We start from the raw sequence: 18,824 nt of genomic DNA, 5'->3' as shown, positions 1-18,824 counted from the left end.
GACCGCAGGAGCAGTATTAAGTTGGTGGGTGCTCAGCTCACACCCTATCTATCTCTATACGCCGTCGTCGTCGTCCTCCTGCTCCGGCGACGGCCAGGCAGCCGAGCAGAGCAAAAGGAGCCGAAGCAGCAGCAGCAGCAGCACCACCACCACGTGCCTCTCTTCTCAGCTTGCCTGCCTCCCCGCACCCGGCCACAAGAACAAGATGCCCGCTCCTGTCGCTGCCTACCCGGCCAAGATGGCATGCTGTCTCCAGCTCCACCTTCTTCGCCGCCCGGCCCCTGCTCCACTCCCTGCTCGGGTCCTCCTCCTCCTCTCGACCCCGCGCCTGCGCCTGCGCCCCGTCCGAGCGTCTCCCGGTCCCGGCTCGTCCCCGCCCAACTCCTTCGCTGGCTGGTCCTCCGATAGCGCCGATGACGGCGGCGACAGATCTACTCTAGGGTTCGGGCCAGCAGGAGGTGAGACTCACTCCATCCATTATCTTCTGCTCCTCCTTATCCTTACTTACTCATCCATCCATTATAGTATATTAATTCCAAACAGTCACAGCTCCACTCCACCCGCACCCATCCACGGACCCTAGCTATCTAGCTAGCTAAACCTTTGAGTTGATTGATGCCAATCCAATCTAGGCAGGACTTGCACCCGAATTAATCGAATTTCAAATAAGTTTATTACTGATCCTGTGGATTGCTGACACTCGGATATGGTAGCTCCTCCTCAGGGCTTCTAGGACCTGGACTTGCTGCCTTTTTCTTCCTCGCCGGCCTTACCTTTGCTGCCGTCTCCATCAGAAGCAGTGGCAACCACGCAGCTGGTATTTATCTCTTCCCTTTCTTTGCTTTCTACTAACCCCTACCTAGCAAAAACATCCTACATTTTCATTCCATCTCCAAGAACCAAAGCCTCTCTACCCTGCTCACTTTGCTGCTTTCTGTCGCTTCTCTATGCAGCAAAAATGCAAAACTTGCCTACAGAGACGGCTGCCACGGAATCTTACTCTGATTATCACTCCCACAAAGAGGATGATGCTATCAGGGAAGAAGATGCCCAAGCTTCCTTACCAACGGATTGGGAGGAAAACAATGACAACCTTGATGAAACAAAAGGTACAGATGAATTCCTGATGCCTCTACAGTCAAACGAGGAGGTTCCTGGGGTGCCAGCTGAACATGAAGTGGGGCACCCGTTACAGAACACTGAGCCTGTTACTAACGGTAACCATGTTGTCGGTGAAGAAGCACATCAGTTTGACAATCTCATTGCATCCGATGGTAATCAAAATCCAGCATCACCTCCTTCTCTGCCCATCTCATCTGAATATGCTCAGGTTTCTTTTGCACCATCTAGCACACTTGATGCTGCAGGCCCCTCGGAGGGAATTCCAAATGTAGAAGAAACATCAGATCTCAAAATGGCTTTGCTAGAAAACGAGCATTTGGATGAAACTTTAACTTCAGATGCAATGGTGCTAGATTCAGATGGTGTTGTGCCCATCCAAGACATCTCTGACAGTGCCGTTGCTGCTGCATTTCACCCAGAAGACAAAGGTATCGAGCAGAACCCACAAACTCATGACAAAGATGAACTTTCTCCATCCGAATTGCCTGATTATATGGAACATGTAAGCGCCGATGAGATGCATCCACTTGGATCAAATGAATTATCTATGGCTATGGGGACCAGTGAGCCAGGAGATGGGGAGGAAACTATAGTAGAAGATCTGTATAAAAGAGAAAGTGAATTAGAAAAGCAAAACAAACCATTCGAGTCCACACCACCTGACCAATATTTTTCTTCTCCTGGAATTCCTGCCCCCTCTATAGTATCCACTGCTTCACAGGTGCCCGTGGGGCAGATTGTGGTTCCAGCTTCTGTTGACCCAACCCAGGAAAATGCTATAGCTGCACTGCAAATTCTAAAGGTATCTTTCGGGAGTCACTGTCACTCAGTTTGGTGATGATTCTCTCTCTCTCTTTTTTTTTTATCTCTGAATGGTTCTTTGTTTTGTCTGTAACCTTTGGATGGTCTAATAAGGATATATAAAAACCTCTATTTGGCCCTGAACCAATATTGTTTGCTGAGCGGAGGGTTGGGCCGTAACCTGAACTTCCTTTGGGATTGGATGTGTTTGTTTGTTTGATGGGAGATGGCGCTCTTGAGGTGTTTGGTTTAGGAGCACTGGAGCAGGGTGGATAGGAAATCCATATCAAGGGAATATTTTGATAGATGATTAGCAAAATATGGCCAGAGACCATCCACCTTCGCTAACCTTGATCTTGAATAACTGATTAGTGATAATTAGTCTATTTTGTTGTTAATTAGTAATGGGTTACCATATAGACATTAGTGTTAATTATGGAAATTAGTCTACTTTGCTGTTACTTAGTGTTTATTGGAGTAAAGTTAATGATAATTAACCTATTCTGTTATAAATTAATAGTAACCATGAAAATATTAGTGTTTATTGCCCATTGATTTGTATTACCATTAACTGTTATTATTATTTGAAGTTAAGAGATATAAATAGTTGACTATTCTCATCCCATCCACCCCTCATCCATTGAACCAAACAAAAAATTGGCTCATCCCATCCAACTTTTTCCTCAATCGAAACTCACCCATTGTGGATAAGTGTCATGTCATATCTTGCGCCATCGCATTTGCATGATGTAAACTATAGAATGGAGTTGGTTAGATAGACAATCTTTGAAACTATATGGAACTCCTTTGCCTAATAATTTGTCCTCTTCTAAGGTGATCGAACCCAGTGCTCGAGCTGGTGACTTGTGTACCCGGCGTGAGTATGCTCGATGGTTGGTAGTCGCGAGCAATTGCCTTTCAAGGTGCATATCTATTATTCCTTTGTATCAGTTGACCTCCCAAGTACTTGTTGCAAATATGCAGTATGGTTCCGTTTCTCTTTTGTCCTATTTGAGCAAATGCCTTCACATTCTTGATAAGTTTAAGGTTATTGCCTCGTGCTGTTAGATTTTCAGTTTTTGCTCTCTTAAGTGATTATTCTGTTAACCAGCTTATTCTTGTGGTTTCCAAACAGGAACACTTTCTCGAAAGTGTATCCAGCAATGTATATTGATAATGTCACTGAACTTGCATTTGATGATATCACACCTGAAGATCCTGATTTCCCCTTCATACAAGGTGAGGCATGTCTTGAAGCAAGTTTATGTATGGATTAGTGAATCATCATTGTGTAATGTTATGTCATTCATGTTCATTTTAATATACCCATAGGCCTAGCAGAAGCTGGATTGATTTCTAGCAAGCTTTCAAGATCTGATATGAATATCCCAGAAGATGTTCATGGCAATCATATCTTGTTTTCCCCTGAGAGGTGATGATATTTCAATTGTATGTGCCTCCCTCGTATGCTCTATCAAATTCCTAAATCCTAATCAGTTGTCTTCCCTTCAGTCCTTTGTCACGTCAAGACCTTGTGAGTTGGAAAATGGCCCTGGATAAGAGGCAACTGCCTGAAGTTGACAGAAATGTAAGAAATATAAAATATTTTTATCATCTAAATTCTATGATTTCTATCTTGACATCAGCTGTCTATGCTTACGTTAATGTGCTCTCTCTCTCTCTCTCTGGGCAGTGTTTGTTCAAAGTATCTGGCTATATAGACATCGATAAGATAAACACAGCTGCCTGGCCAGCTTTGGTCGCTGACTTGGGTGCTGCAGACCAGAGCATTACAGCTCTTTCCTTCGGTAAGCTCTTTATATAATTGGTCTTCCTGGTGTGGATTCAGGGCTATCACTAAAGCTCTTCTCTTGAAGGTTTCACAAGACTTTTCCAACCGAACAAACCTGTGACGAAGGGACAAGCTGCCCTAGCAATTTCAACTGGTGATTCTGGTGAAGTGGTTCTGGAGGAGGTTGCTCGTATTGAGGCAGAGAAAATAGCTGAAGCAGCTGTAAATGCACATGGTGCATTGGTTGCTCAGGTTGAGAAAGATCTTAATGCAAGGTTTGAAAGGGAGCTTAAGGAGGAAAGAGGAAAGGTAGAGACCCTTGAAAAACTAGTTGAAGAAGCTAGGATGGGGCTGGATAGGTTGAGGGCAGAAAGAGAGGAAGAGAAGAACATTCTGCTCAGGGGCAGAGCTGCTGTTGAATCTGAAATGGAAGTTCTGTTGAAGTTGAGGAGTGAAGTAGAGGAACAGCTGCAGAATGTACTGAGCAAGAAGGTGGAGGTCTCCTTTGAGAAGAGTAGGATTGAAAAACTCCAAAAGGAAATTGAGAATGATAACTTGGCTGTTGTGCAACTTCAATATGAGCTTGAAGTGGAGAGGAAGGCGCTATCTATGGCAAGGCAAGAATTCTTGACATCTGAGATTTATCTGCACTAAATTTGGTTTCGAACCCTGAACCCCAACCCTTCTTTTGTCGTATAGTATTTCTGCATGCTAGTATAGACAAGGTTGTTATTGGTTTCTCATCTAGCTGAGTGTGTAACTGTTAAGATGAAGTTTTTATGATTCTGGATATCATATAGTTTATGGTTCAACTCTCGATTGCTTATAATTTGGACTTTTAGACACTCAACTTTGTTCTGGGGACTTTTAACTGTAGCGATCATGCTGAAAACTTAGAACATCCAGGGTATCACATAATCACAAAGAATATTATAAAAATTCTGCTAGTGATTGCTAGATATGATCGCTTTTGGAACTAAAAAAATACATATGGCCCTAAGTTCATGCTTACTACTACCTCTGTTCCAATCACTTCCAAATGTAGGTCGATTTAGTTTTGTCCTAAGTCAAACATTTCTAACTTTGACCAAATTTATGGAAAAAGTAACATCTACAGTACCAAATAAATGCCCTATCAAGACATTTCATGGTTGATTTAATTTAACTAATTTGATGTTGTAGATGTGGGCACAATTTTTTTGTGTAAATTGGTCAACTTTAGAGATGTTTGACTCAGATAAAACTAAAATGACTTACATTTTGGAGTGGAGGGAGTATCTTTTGGATTCCAGCTTGTGTATGCAAGATAACTCCTCAATTGCAGGACTGTTAACTTTTCATTATCTGCATTTCATACCGCATGATATTAGCTAATAGGCTCCGTCAGAACACTTTTTTTTTATGTGATGAGATGCCAGCTATCCGATGTAAATTGACACACCCTCTTTAACCAGGGCTTGGGCAGAGGAGGAAGCCAAAAAGGCCCGAGAGCATGCACGGGCCCTTGAGGAGGCCCGGAACCAATGGGAGCGTCAAGGAATCAAAGTTGTTGTTGAAGGAGGACTCCAGGATGACGCTTCAGCAGGAGTCACATGGGCTAAGGCTGGCAAAGAACATCCAGTTGACGAGGCTATCAACCGGGCAGAATCTTTGCTGGAGAAGCTAAAGTCAATGTCTGCTGAGATGAAAGTGCGGTCTCGTGGTGCGCTGGAGAGAGTGATGCAACATGTTTGGTCCTTCATTGCAAGCCTAAAGCAGCAAGCTGCAGATGCAAGGCAGTGGTGTACCGAGTTTGGGGCTTCTGCTGCTTCCAAGGCAAACAAGGTATCAGCAGAAGTGCAGGGCAGTGTATCTGCGTTTGGTGCAACCCTTGGAGATAAGTCGAAGAGGGTAATGGAAGAGTGCAAGGACGGCCTGGAGAAGTTTTCACACAGATTCAAGACATCAGACTAGAGGGAGGCTGTGTCGCCTCTGTACCAAGAACAATAGTAAATATTCCCTTGGAATAAATTTTTGGGGTGGTGGGTGTTACAGAGTTTACTGCAGTCATGCTGGAACGAACAGTAGTAGTTCCGTGGAATAAGTCCGTGCTGTGTACAGACAGGATTGATGAATCCTCATAGTTTTGCTCTTGAAAACCTGGGCAGGATGAGCTGCCGCTTCTTGTCTTTTATTATTGTTATACGATGAGGGCATGAGCAGGGTTCAAAGGCACCGAACCACAGGTCCAAATTCCAAATCCAAATAGATATAATAATAATTATTATTAAACCTAAATGATGCATGACTGTTAAGCAAGTAAATAATGATTTAGCCAGGGAATTTTGTCCTCTAGTGCATATGCAAATGAAATTTGTTATTTTCATATGATTTTTTTGCAAAAACAAGTTTGAATCTCAAATTTTGTGACAGATGCACTATTGGTGTGCATAGTTTCAATTTTTTTGAAAACTCCTAAGTATGGCTTTAATGGGGTTTTCATAGGTTGCACTGAGATGTGGTTTGCACCCTGATAGATATCCGATTCTCATACACAAGTCCAGTATTGTTCTCTTTCCATAACGAAAGGAACCCATTCGGTAGGGTGGTGGGTTACTTGATCCACACAGTGCACCACAATGTTCATAGCTCTTCCTGTCACTTATTCTGCTTTCCCTCGAGGTCTGGAGTACTCTATATACTTACAACAGTATGTTCCCCTTCAAGGCTTCAACCCTAGTACTAGAACAACTGAACAAGCACAACCCTTGCCCCTTGGTCAGAGTTTCGATGCTATTTTGAGCTTTGTGCTTGGCTCAAAAGCCTGGTTTGATGCGGCAGCCTTCCTTTGCAGCATGCGTGCCTTCACTTGGAAAAGGAGCTCGTGGGCTTTCCTCAAAATGAGGGCTCGTGGCTTTCCTCACTTTATCCATCCAGATGAGGATCTTCTCATGAGCTCCCAGAAATCGGCCACGGACCTCATCGCCAAGGATCTGCAAAGCCACATTGCAGTTTTTAAGCAAAAAAAAATCTCATAACACTCTAGATAGCAACAGCAGGAAACAGGCATACCTCCAATTGCATTATCTCACAAACAAGGCTCAGATCTGCAATCGATGGCTGGGGGTTACCTAGCAAGAACTTTGTATCACCTTTCAGCCACACCGATTCAATCACCCCCAGCGACTGCATTAGAAGTTTCTCTGCTTGTTCTACAGCCTCAGGGCTTGTCGTAAGACCAAGAAAGGGAGCCAATGCAGTGTGCTGTACAACGGTTGCTGCACACGTACAAACAATCTAGTGGGCTTATTAGTTGAGACAAATTTATATATGTGATTATGTGGCTGCAGAATATGTAGATACTCTTATTACAGGTTTGATTGAAGCATCGCTCCATTTCACTAACAGGTAAACTCAATTGGCATAATCTCTTGTAAACACATCTAAGGTTCTGCTTTGAGGAAAACAATGGTCAATAAGCATTCAATGCCAACTCCAAGCATAACCCACTTGTTCAGCTTGAGGAATAGAATGGGCTGGTCTACAATCAACGTGTCTCTTATAAGCACCAGGCTGGTACAAAAATAAGGAAAATATGGGATGACCCGATTATGAACTAACCCATCATTGAATGCAAACCAAGCAACCTACATGATGAATGATTTCGCCACAATTTCCTAGAGGAACCAACCATGAGTAATGCTGGATCTCACCTGCACCACGACGCAAATTTGTGTGATGCCAATCCAAGATTGACTCAATTTTAGCTCTAGTGAACAAGTCAGCAGGATACCTATATCAAAAAAGATATCACAGTCACTATAAAATTACCAAAATGATGTATATAATTCTCATCACAACAGACTAGTACATTATCATGTCCCAGTAAAGCCATGAAAACAAAACATTTCAAGAGAATCTGCCACCTAGGCAATCTAGACAGCACCCTCTTGCCTAGGCACCTAGTACCAACTACCCAATTGGGGATTAGGTGCTGGACAGCACCCTACTGAGCCTAACACTTCTTACAAAACTGAAATAGTCACCCTCCACAAAACAATATGCTTTGAACATTATCCCCTGTTATAGAAAACTAAGATATTCTAATGATCTATCTGTTATAGGTTTAGATTCATTGGAGAGGGAGAAGAGGGCATCGGAGGGAGGGGCACGGTACTTTTGAGTTTTCACGACACTGTTTAACCTTTAACATGTGCGCAGGGAGAGAGAGAGAGTATGTTTATAGAGGACATTTGACGGGTAGGGAACCTATAATTGAGAGGTCACTACATTGTTGTCCTCTCTCTTGGTTCGAACCCTAGTGGTATCTAATCTAAAATGTTACTAATTAATTATTATACTCGCATTTAACTTGAACGATCCAATGGTTAAAAGACTCCAACTAAGACTAAAAGTACTTGTGACACATATAAAATGGCTACAGCTACATTAAGACACAGCTCAGTGTCATTACTATTATGTAAAACAATGCCGATAAAAAGGCATAATATTCATAAAAATAAAAAAGATAAAGCAACACTTGTGGAAATAAGATAACTTTAGTGTCACTACTAATATGTAACGCACCAGTGATCTGCAACTCCAGGGAACACCGATGCAAGATACCTCAAAATAGCATGACTGTCACAAAAGGAAAACTTCCATCATAAAACATCAAGTATCACAGCTACAACTAGGATGTACAAAAATAATTGCATATAATAGAATAGAATAGTAATGTAACCGGGTGATCCTAATTATATCATTAAGTAATTAAACAGATTTATTGGAAGGTCTAGAAATTTCCTTTTAGCATCAGATAGTTGTGCAGTTCCTATTGTGCGTGACCTAAATCGGTGAATGGGTCTCGTTTGGCTACCTGTTGTTGGAGACAGTCGGAAAGGGTCTGAGGATGGTACTTTTGAATTCGGAGGTGAGGTGCTGAGACTTGAACAGATCCACCGTGACCTCCTCGAAATCGATCTGGTTCACCCTGCAAGACGGTGGCGGGCATCAATAATCGGCGGCCGGACAAGACTAGGGGAACCGAAAGGAACGGAGCCACAGCAATACCTGCAGAAGATGATGACAGCTCGGGAGGGTTGCGACCGCCGGTCGGCGTACACCTTGACGGGCTGCATAGCGATTAGCGAAGCTTGGGGAGGCTTCTCCGACCCTTGCTGCTCTGCTAAAATCTGCTCTTCTCCTGCTGCACGACGGATAAGACAGGCAGAACGCGGACGAGCGCAGACGCAAAAACCAAAAAGTGAAAGACCCTGCAACTAAAGATGGGAGTGGGCCTGCTGGCATCGCTAAAATCTATTCCATCCGTACCTGGGCCGACGCCAACCCCATGCCTGACTTCTCCAACTACACTTTTGGCACCCCATCGGCAACCCACCCACTCAAATGCCTGCTGCTCCTGAAAATCTGGTTGCCACTGTCCTGGAATGGGAAGTCTCTGCTTCGCCTCCTAACCTGTGCGTCCAGTTAACACCAGGCGTGCCACTCCCTATCCCACCAGAGCCACTGCAAGCACTCAGATTTAGCCTCCTATTCTGGCCTTGCCTTGGTGGAGTCCCTGAGATGCAGGAGAACACAGTTGATGAGGTCGCCGCCCAAGTTGACGATGCAGCCACTGATGAGGAGCATGTGAGTCTTGCTCGCAAGAAGCGTGCAAGGCGCAGGAGGGCCGAGGACAGTGCCCGCAAGCTGCGCAGGAGCATCAGGCTCAAGGCTAAGGAGGAGCCGGACTTCGAGCACCCAGAGGGCCAGAGGACAAGGCTGCTAGAGTTCACCGCTAATTTTCAGCATGGAACAGTATTTTTCTCTCTCTCAAGAAGCAGCAGCCGCCTCCGCCGCCGCAGAAACCACCAGTACTGGTGCGTCTCGTCGCGTACGTAATGCACTCTCTCATTCCTATCTCTTATCTGATCCCTATTATCCTTCAGCTGATGATGACTCCCTCACCGAGATTGCTGAGGCCTGTGGTGCAAGCAAGGAAGAGCTGGCGTGCTTCTCGGTGTGACGGCGTCGCCGTCCGCAGAAGAATGAAGTCCAAGTCCATCTGCATCCCTGTGGCGAGTGCTACCCGCAGCACTGCCAGACAGTCCTACGCCTGGTTCCATCCTGTGGATCGCCTAGTCTCGAGGTCCCCGGCCTCCAATTTTGTCTCCTGTAGGCGTTGTAAGGGTGTCTTTTCCTTTAAGTTGGCTTGTCAGTGATGTCACAACGTCTTGTAGAGTCCTGAACCCAGGTGCCCTGTACCCAGGTCACCACCTGTGGAATAGTGTTGTAATCCAGTCAGTGGCCTGTTTGCACTGTCTGAAGAAGACGTTGTACAACTTTGCTTATGAATAGAAGCCTTTCTGCTTGCAGTTGGAATGTTAGAGGTCTGGGTGACTCTGAAAAATGTGGTGATGTCCTTGCTGAGCTCCTCTCCTCTAATCCAACCTTGGTCCTTCTCCAAGAGACTAAGCTTGTTGACATCCCCCCTCTCAAGCTTCACTCCTTTCTTCCTCGCCGTCTTAACTGCTTCCAGTTCTCTCCTGCCAACGGCACCTCCGGTGGCATCCTTACTGCCTGGCCGGATTCCCTTTTCAGTTCTTTGGGCACCTCTGCTACACCGCACTCCCTTTTTTTTTCCACCTCTCCTCCACCACCACTAACTTTTCTGTCTTCATCACCAACATTTATGCTCCTGCCACCCCTGAGCTCAGACCCGATTTCCTTGAGGAGCTCAGGTCCATTGTTTCCCCTCCTAATACCCCTTGGATGTTGGGCGGTGATTTCAATATGATTCGTTATGGCCATGAGAAAAATAACAGTAACTTTCGCTTTGCTGAAGCTGAATCCTTCAACGATTGTGTCAATGACATGTGCCTCATTGAGCTGCCCCTCATGGACAGAAAGTATACCTGGACTAATAAACGGCTAACCCCACCCTGGAGCGGCTGGACAGAGTGTTCATCAATCTGTGTTGGGATGAGCTCCTTCCTAACACTATCCTATCCTCTCTTACCAGAACTACTTCTGATCACGTTCCTCTTAAAATTGATATTTCTGCGACCATCCCCAAATCTGCCATCTTTCGCTTTGAAAACTATTGGATCCATTCTCCTGGGTTCTCTGATGTTGTGGCCTCTGCTTGGAATTGTTGGACCGGTAATAGTGACCCCGCTGCTGTCATTGCAGCTAAGCTTAAAAGCACCCGGTCTGCTCTCAGGACTTGGAGGAAAAGTTTCCGCATATCTCCCAACAGGAAACTGGCTGCAAGATTGTTATCAATCTTCTTGATCGTGTCGAGGAGCTTCGCCCCCTATCTACTTCTGAAGCCACTCTTCGCACCATAATTGTCAATCTTTTGAGTAGAGTTAACCAAGCCAAGCTGACTCTCTAGAAGCAGCGCAGTAAGGTCAGGGCAGCCATTGAAGGTGACGAAAATACCCGGTACTTCCATGCTTGTGCAAACCAATGTCGCCGTCGGAACAAAATTCAGGTTATTGAGCATGATGGCTGTGAACTGCATAACCATGATCAGAAAGCTACCATTCTCCACGTCTTCTATCACAATCTGATGGGGTGTGTTAGGGGCACCAATTGGAGTTTCCACCTTGACAGCCTCTATCCTGAGCCCCCCCCCCCCCCCCCCCCCCCCCCCCCCCCCCCCCCCCTCAGTCACCTTGACATCCCTTTCACCACTGTTGAGATCCATCTCGCTCTCCGCCACATGCACTCCAATGGTAGCCCCGGGCCCGACGGTTTCGGCCCTTCCTTCTTCAAAACTACCTGGGCCTCACCTCTTCTGATATCTTTGCCTTGTTGATTCTTTCTATATGCATTCCGCTGACCTTGAACGCATCAACCGCTCCTACCTTGTTCTCCTTCCCAAAAAAGTTAATGCACGCGAAGCTCGGGACTTCAGACCTATTGCCCTTCAGAACTCCACGATCAAATGCATTTCCAAAGTCCTCACGAGCAGGCTTCAGCCTTTTATTCCCTCCCTTGTCAGCAGCGATCAATCCGGCTTCGTTCTTGGTCGTTGCATCGCTGAAAGTTTTGCCTACGCTGCTGACCTGCTCCACTGCTGTTACCGGCGTAATTCCCCCACTATCATTCTTAAGCTCGACTTTCACAAGGCTTTTGACTGCGTTACTGGAGTAGCCTTGTCCATATTCTTCGCTGTAGGGGGTTCTCTCACAAATGGTGCAACTAGATCATGGACCTCCTTCACACTGGTAAAACTTCGGTTCTTCTAAATGGCGTCCCTAGTCGGTGGATCCAGGGTTTACATCGGCGAAATATCGCTGAAATTTCTGAAATATCGTCTTTTTCGTTGAGGTCTGAATATTTTTTTTTGTATCGGTCAAAATTTTTCGATTAAATTCATCTTTCACTCTAAAATTACACCAAACCACACTAAAATGACCCTCCATATCATCTAGTCTTATCAAAGCCCTAAATTTCTTCAAATTTATTTAATTTTCTCACTCACACATTGGACGGCACTAGTATATGCAGCTCGTCCACCGTCAGCACACTGTATTACCGCGACTCTACTTCTGTGATATATTATGTTATTTCGTCGATGTTATATAAATTTATGATGGATGATGGATTATAGAGTTTTTCTAGTGAAATGATGCCAAATTTGTTTAAAACTCAATTTAAATTTATTTAAATTTGAACCGATATTTCCGAAATTTCGTATTTATCGCTGGGGACCGAAATTTTTTTCTTACCGGTATTGTAAACCCTGGGTGGATCAACTGTCGTAACGGTCTCCGGCAAGGTGACCCCTTGTCCCCATATCTTTTTATCATCGTTGCTGATGTTCTTCGTCGTCTTCTCCAGCACCCCACCCTATCTACCTCGCTCAATCATCATCTTATTCGTAATTTCCCGTGTCCCGTCCTTCAGTATGCCGACGATACGTTAATCTTCCTCCAATGTTCCAGGGATGCTGTCCTGCAAACCAACCATATCTTGGAAATTTTTGGGAACTAGTGTCAGGGCGCGCGCATTCGCGCGCCCGGGGATAAGTGTGGGTGCAGAATGTGATGCACGCGCTCGGGGATAAGTGTGGGTGCAGAATGTGCCGTGAAGCAGCCGGATAATATGGTTTGGTCTATTTATATAGATTACCAAAAGGCATGCCTATAACTAGCATGGTATGGCATCAGAGCATTATATAAGCAAGGTTCACATAAATAGCATGGTGGATCATATACTGAATATTACACAGTTCTGTTTAGTACTAAACACATAAGACTCAGAAGTTCACTATAGGTTGCAATGTATATAGGGATTACACAGTTGTCTTTAGCACTAAACACACAAGACTCAGAAGTTAGGTATGTAAAGTCGCGCGCCAATTTTGAGTCATCTTGCGAAAACTAAAAAAGGCAAATGTGGGAATGGAACATGGAGGCCCATGTAAACTGAGACACTCCATGGAATTGAGCTAAGGAAAACACGTAGAATTAGATACAATCGGATATGTAAGCCAAATAGGTTGGCAGTAGTAGCAGCAGGCGGCATGGTTTTGGCATAGCTGGAATTGGAACCATATGTATCAACCTGCAGGAACCACAATCAAACAGTTGTATTATGAGCAGAGGATACATAAATTGTTCTAAGTCAACCAAATGTAGCAAATGCAGTGGACATAGGCCATGGATAGGCCTCTGGGTGTTAAAATAAACGGGAAGCATTCATCCATAGAAGAAGGGTATTGTGTGGCAAAAAAAAGAAAAAGAATTTGGCTTGGAAGCAAAATAGAAGTGCTAGATGTAAATAATAGAAGGCAAGACAAAGTGTTGTACACTTAACATCTAGTCGTTCAGCAGCTATAGCGGATAAATGGGACAATTTCCTACAAACTCAGGTATTTCTTGGTGCTTTCTTAAATAATTGATAAACAGTAACGCATTTTGGTAAAAAAATGACGTGCAAAATTAAGCAAAGCAAGTCACTACCTGCAGCACAATTAATAGTAGTGCCTTTTTTCACTCACTGTGCTGTGACCATTCATAATTGAACATCTAAGAAGTAAAAATGAGGGAGCAAGAGAGATTGTGCCAGTTTATGCAGGTTTTGTTCAGTGTGTAATAACAGGTTGTGTTCAGGAGAACACATGCAGCCAAGCCAATTTATTCAATCAGACTTGAATGTACAGAAGTCATCATGAAATAGATATGAAGAAGCAGGCAGCCATACCTTACAAATAAACTGCCAATCAAATTATATGTGAACCAGAAACAAGATCCGTCAGATCAGATACTCTTTCTCCAACTGTTCAGCTGTCGCTGTATATCACCAGTGGATTGCTGAAATGGGCTATGTAGATAAGTCTGAAACCAATGAAAAGAAATTGCAGCACCTAGACCATAGTAATTGAATTTAAATTCAGTCAAAAAGTTAGATGTCGACAATTTCTCAGATTGAGGTTTGGCCCCAACATTTATGAAAGCAGAGATGATAGACATTGTAAGATGTAAATTGAGGTGGCTAGCTGTATGAATGGGAACTCATTCTATAGAATCCAGAGCACTGAAAGAAACCTCTGAAGATATAGTAGCAGGTATGTATCAGTATAAAAATTGTCAAGTTCCCATTTGTCATAGCCTTTCTTTAAACACGTAGGGGAATAGAACCTGTTTTTTTCTAATAAAAACAAACACTTGTAGCTATACATCATCATAGGAAATGTGAGTGATAGGTGGCCTTCACATTCTAATGGCAAAGGCCCAATACCTATTTAACTCGATCATATAAGCTGAGAGATTTGGCGCCTAAAAGTATACTCGACTAAATAGAAACCACCTGATGCATGAACTTTAGGCATCTTCAGGCCACCTCTCGAGCCGTTGTTGAAGGTTAGTTCATACTAAAACGATGCCTTTTTAAGGAGATCACAGCTTAACACTATATGTAACCATTCAAAACACATCAGTACACTTGTAGTTGTTATCGGTAGCTACTGAACCAAAATCTGCTAGCATAGGAAACATGGCATAGAAATGGTTATTTCAGTCCTAATTCATTAGTGTCACTCTACAAAGCTTATGAAATCAAAGCACGCTGACCAGAAAAATAAATGTGAAGCTTTGGGTCCTATTGTTAAAAATTGCATATTGATACTTAGTAACTGAGCAAATTTATCTGTTTCCTAATTAACTCCAAACACCTCTGACAAACATTATTGTACATATAAAAATGATTGGAGATGCCAAGAGCCAGAACCAAGACTTTAAAAGGTTCAATTGAAGTACAGGCATTATCTTTTCCTAGTTAATAAGATTAGAGTCTTGAAAGTGAAAAATGGCAGGCATGATACACATAACAAAATGCTTGATCTATGTCTGAATGAGGTATACTATCGGAGCACAGATCAAAATGTGAAGCTTCATTATTTGAGCATACTGAAATGATCAAGATGCCCAAGAGGGGGGTAAATTGGGCTAATTCTAAATTTTCTTGTAATAATCAAATCCTACGGATAGCCTAATTAACCCCTTGTGCCTAGAAAAGTGTTTCTATCAAACTAACGCACAAAGGACTTGCAACCTATGTTTCAAACTTACTCTAGCATGGCAATTCTATGAATGTAAAGACAAGTATTGAATTGCTCAAAGTAAATGCTCAAAGTAAAGAGAGAGAGAGAGAGAAAGGAACGCAGCGATGTTTTGCCGAGGTATCGGAGAGTCGCCACTCCCCACTAGTCCTCATTGGAGCACCCGTGCAAGGGTGTAGCTCCCCCTTATCCGTGCAAGGATCAAGTGCTCTCTACAGGTTGATTCTTCGACACTCCATCGCGGTGAATCACCCAAAGCCACTTACAACTTGAGTTGGGTCACCCACAAGCTCTGCCGGGTGATCACCAAGCTCCCAATCACCACCAAGCCATCTAGGTGATGGCGATTACCAAGAGTAACAAGCATGAACTCTCACTTGACCACGCGAAGCCTAATGAGAAGATAGATGCACACTTGACTACTCTTGATTCACTAATGAGGCTACTCTCTTGGATTCTCAAATCTCAATCACCTCACTAGGACATTGCTCTTCTTGGCACTCACAAACGTGTTTCTCAGCTGTTGGAATGAGCAAAAGTAACTCCACACACGAGTGGAGCTTCTATTTATAAGGCAGCCTAAAAAATGAACCGTTATGAGCTTCTACGGGGTGACTGAACGCTCCGGTCATACTGACCAGACGCTCCGGTCAGTTCAACCCATGAACCAGTAACAATGAGTTGACCGAACGCTGGCAGGGTCCAGTCAGCACTGACCGGACGCGTCTGGTCACATAAAACTCTTATTGGAACCTTACTGGACTCGACCGGACGCTGAACCCTCAGGGTCCGATCAATACTGACCGGACGCGTCTGGTCATAGATTCCCTTCTCTAGAACCTTACTGGAGTCAGCCGGACGCTGCATTTCAGCGTCCGGTCACTTGACCTCTCCAGCGTCCGGTCGCACCGAATGTAGACAGCTGATCAAATGAACTGACCGGACCCTGCGGCCAGCGTCCAGTCGCATCGGGGCCAGCGTCCGGTCAGCATTTGACCCTCCATTCACTTCCAACTCTCGAACATATATGAATGAAGTTTGCTCCAAAGGATCTTAGGCATTCATAGGAGCTACCTAGAGCTAGTTTTAACAAGTGTGCACCACACCTAACTCACTAGACTCACCTAGGTCAAGCTACCCGTCCATACTGAAAGGTCCTAATATGGCTAGAGGGGGGTGAATAGCCTATTTAAAAATCTACAAATCAACTAGAGCAATTTGATTAGTATGACAAATAGCGTAATGCAAACTTGCTCTAGCTCTACAAGGGTTGCAAGCCACCTATCCAACAATTCTAGTTGCAATGAATACTTAGGCACACAAACTTGCTATGTAATTACTCACTAAGAGCTCTCAACCTTGCTACTCTAAAGAGCTCAACTAGATGAATGTAAATAATAAAGCAAGCTCTCAATTCTAATTACACTAAAGAGCTTGTATCAACTAGTTTGCAAGAATGTAAATGAGTGAGTAGAGTGATTATACTGACGTGTAGGGAATGAACCAATCACAAGATGAATATATAGCCAATCACCGGGAGAATGCCAAAGAAGAGAGACAATCGATTTTCTCCCGAGGTTCACGTGCTTGCCAACACGCTACGTCTCCATTGTGTCGACCAACACTTGGTGGTTCGGCGGCTAAGAGGTGTTTCACAAACCTCATCCACACGATTGGACACCGCAAGAACCGACCCACAAGTGAGGTAACTCAATGACACGAGCAATTTACTAGAGTTACCTTTCGACACTCCGCCGGGGAAGGTACAACTCCCCTTACAATCACCGGAGACGGCCACGAACAATCGCCAACTCGTGCCGATCCTCCACCGCTGCTCCAACCGTCTAGGTGGTGGCAACCACCAAGAGAAACAAGCGAAATCCGCAGCGCAACATGAATACCAAGTGCCTCTAGATGCAATCACTCAAGCAATGCACTTGGATTCTCTCCCAATCTCACAATGACGATGGATCAATGATGGAGATGAGTGGGAGGGCTTTGGCTAAGCTCACAAGGATGCTATGTCAATGAAAATGTGCAAGAGTTATCCCTTGAGCCGGCCATGGGGCTATAAATAGAGCCCCCATCAAATAGAGCCGTTGTACCCCTTCACTGGGCAAAACACGCTCTGACCGGACGCTCCGGTCATACCGACCGGACGCTGGCCCTCAGCGTCCGGTCACCCGATGGACGCCACGCGTCACCAGCTTCAAACGCTGTTCGTCAGATTTCAACGGCTACGAAGTTGACCGGACGCTCCGGTCAAAACTGACCGAACGCTGAAGCCCCAGCGTCCGGTCGTTTCCAGTAAGCTCCCCGAGGCATATTTTTTCGACCAGACGCGTCCGGTCCACCTTGACCGGACGCAAACCAGCGTCCGGTGCTCGACCCTAGCGACTGTGCCGTTTGACAGCTCGACCGGACGCAGCCCTTCAGCGTCCGGTCGCTGAGTGACCCAGCGTCCGGTCAGTAGACCGACGCCAGCATCATTTCGACCAACTCCATTTCAACTCTAACTACTTCACCCTTACTCAAATGTGCCAACCACCAAGAATTTTGCATCCGGCGCAATAGAAAATAGACATTTCATTTTCCCAAACCCATCTCAACCCTGCAAACACCTTGCGCACATGTGTTAGCCTTTTTTCACAAATATTTTCAAGGGTGTTAGCACTCCACTAGATCCTAAATGCATATGCAATGAGTTAGAGCATCTAGTGGCACTTTGATAACCGCATTCCGATACGAGTTTCACTCCTCTTAATAGTACGGCTATCTATCCTAAATGTGATCACACTCACTAAGTGTCTTGATCACTAAAACAAAATGGCTCCTACATTTTATACCTTTGCCTTGAGCCTTTTGTTTTTCTCTTTCTTCTTTTCCAAGTTCAAGCATTTGATCATCACCATGCTATCACCATTGTCATGATCTTCGTCATTGCTTCATCACTTGGAGTAGTGCTACCTATCTCATAATCACTTTGATAAACTAGGTTAGCACTTAGGGTTTCATCAATTAACCAAAACCAAACTAGAGCTTTCACATACCCCCCTTAATAGTACAGCCAAAAGAAAAACAAAGTCCTAAACTACTCTAAGTGTCACTCCAACTCCAATCGACACTTAGAACTAGTCATCCTTAACCTTGTCGTCCATCCTTTGAAAACCAAAACGATTTCCATCATAGGGGCATGACCACCTTGATTGCCCAATCGATCTCCATTACCATGACCTAACATAATTGCATCTGCAAAACATACGTTAGTCATAGTAACCTTGTATTGTCATTAATCACTGAAACCCAACTAGGGGCCTAGATGCTTTCAATCTCCCCCTTTTTGGTGATTGATGACAATACCACCTCGAGTATATGAAAGAGTAAGGTTTTTGATGGACTTGGTTCATATAAGCTTTTGTCAATAAGAACAAAAGTGTTAGTCAAGCTTATATGACCCAAGCCAACACAATATACTCAAAGGATATGAATTAAGCATGAGTACAAGTAACAAAACTCATTTGCATCGGAGTATAAATGCGGAAGCAAAGGCAAATG

General features: G+C 44.3%; 2 protein-coding genes and 1 pseudogene across 3 annotated transcripts; 2 read left to right on the top strand and 1 right to left on the bottom strand.

The window, feature by feature from the left end:
* The first annotated feature begins 69 nt into the window (after nucleotides 1–69).
* On the top strand, nucleotides 70–5,883 carry LOC136516650 (uncharacterized). 2 transcript variants are annotated; one of them, XM_066510099.1, is made up of 10 exons: nucleotides 70–458; nucleotides 725–817; nucleotides 954–1,924; nucleotides 2,758–2,846; nucleotides 3,059–3,162; nucleotides 3,256–3,355; nucleotides 3,436–3,511; nucleotides 3,617–3,731; nucleotides 3,801–4,332; nucleotides 5,170–5,883. In XM_066510099.1, exons 1-10 carry the CDS (start codon nucleotides 206–208, stop codon nucleotides 5,666–5,668), a joined length of 2,832 nt encoding a protein of 943 aa, XP_066366196.1. In that variant the 5' UTR covers nucleotides 70–205; the 3' UTR covers nucleotides 5,669–5,883. The 2 variants fall into 2 exon arrangements, with proteins under 2 accessions (XP_066366196.1, XP_066366195.1); XM_066510098.1 differs by having other exon boundaries at nucleotides 430–458; nucleotides 714–817.
* Nucleotides 5,884–6,245: 362 nt separating this feature from the next.
* LOC136516595 (glutathione S-transferase T1-like) lies at nucleotides 6,246–8,982 on the bottom strand (annotated as a pseudogene).
* A 121-nt stretch (nucleotides 8,983–9,103) lies between these two features.
* LOC136516596 (uncharacterized) lies at nucleotides 9,104–10,027 on the top strand. Its single transcript, XM_066510034.1, has 2 exons — nucleotides 9,104–9,576; nucleotides 9,646–10,027. Exons 1-2 carry the CDS (start codon nucleotides 9,104–9,106, stop codon nucleotides 9,647–9,649), a joined length of 477 nt encoding a protein of 158 aa, XP_066366131.1. The 3' UTR covers nucleotides 9,650–10,027.
* Nucleotides 10,028–18,824: the final 8,797 nt, after the last annotated feature.

This window comes from Miscanthus floridulus, chromosome 17 (assembly GCF_019320115.1).
Source record: "Miscanthus floridulus cultivar M001 chromosome 17, ASM1932011v1, whole genome shotgun sequence".
NCBI classification, from domain to species: Eukaryota; Viridiplantae; Streptophyta; class Magnoliopsida; order Poales; family Poaceae; genus Miscanthus; species Miscanthus floridulus.
This window is presented reverse-complemented; position numbering and strand designations above follow the sequence as displayed.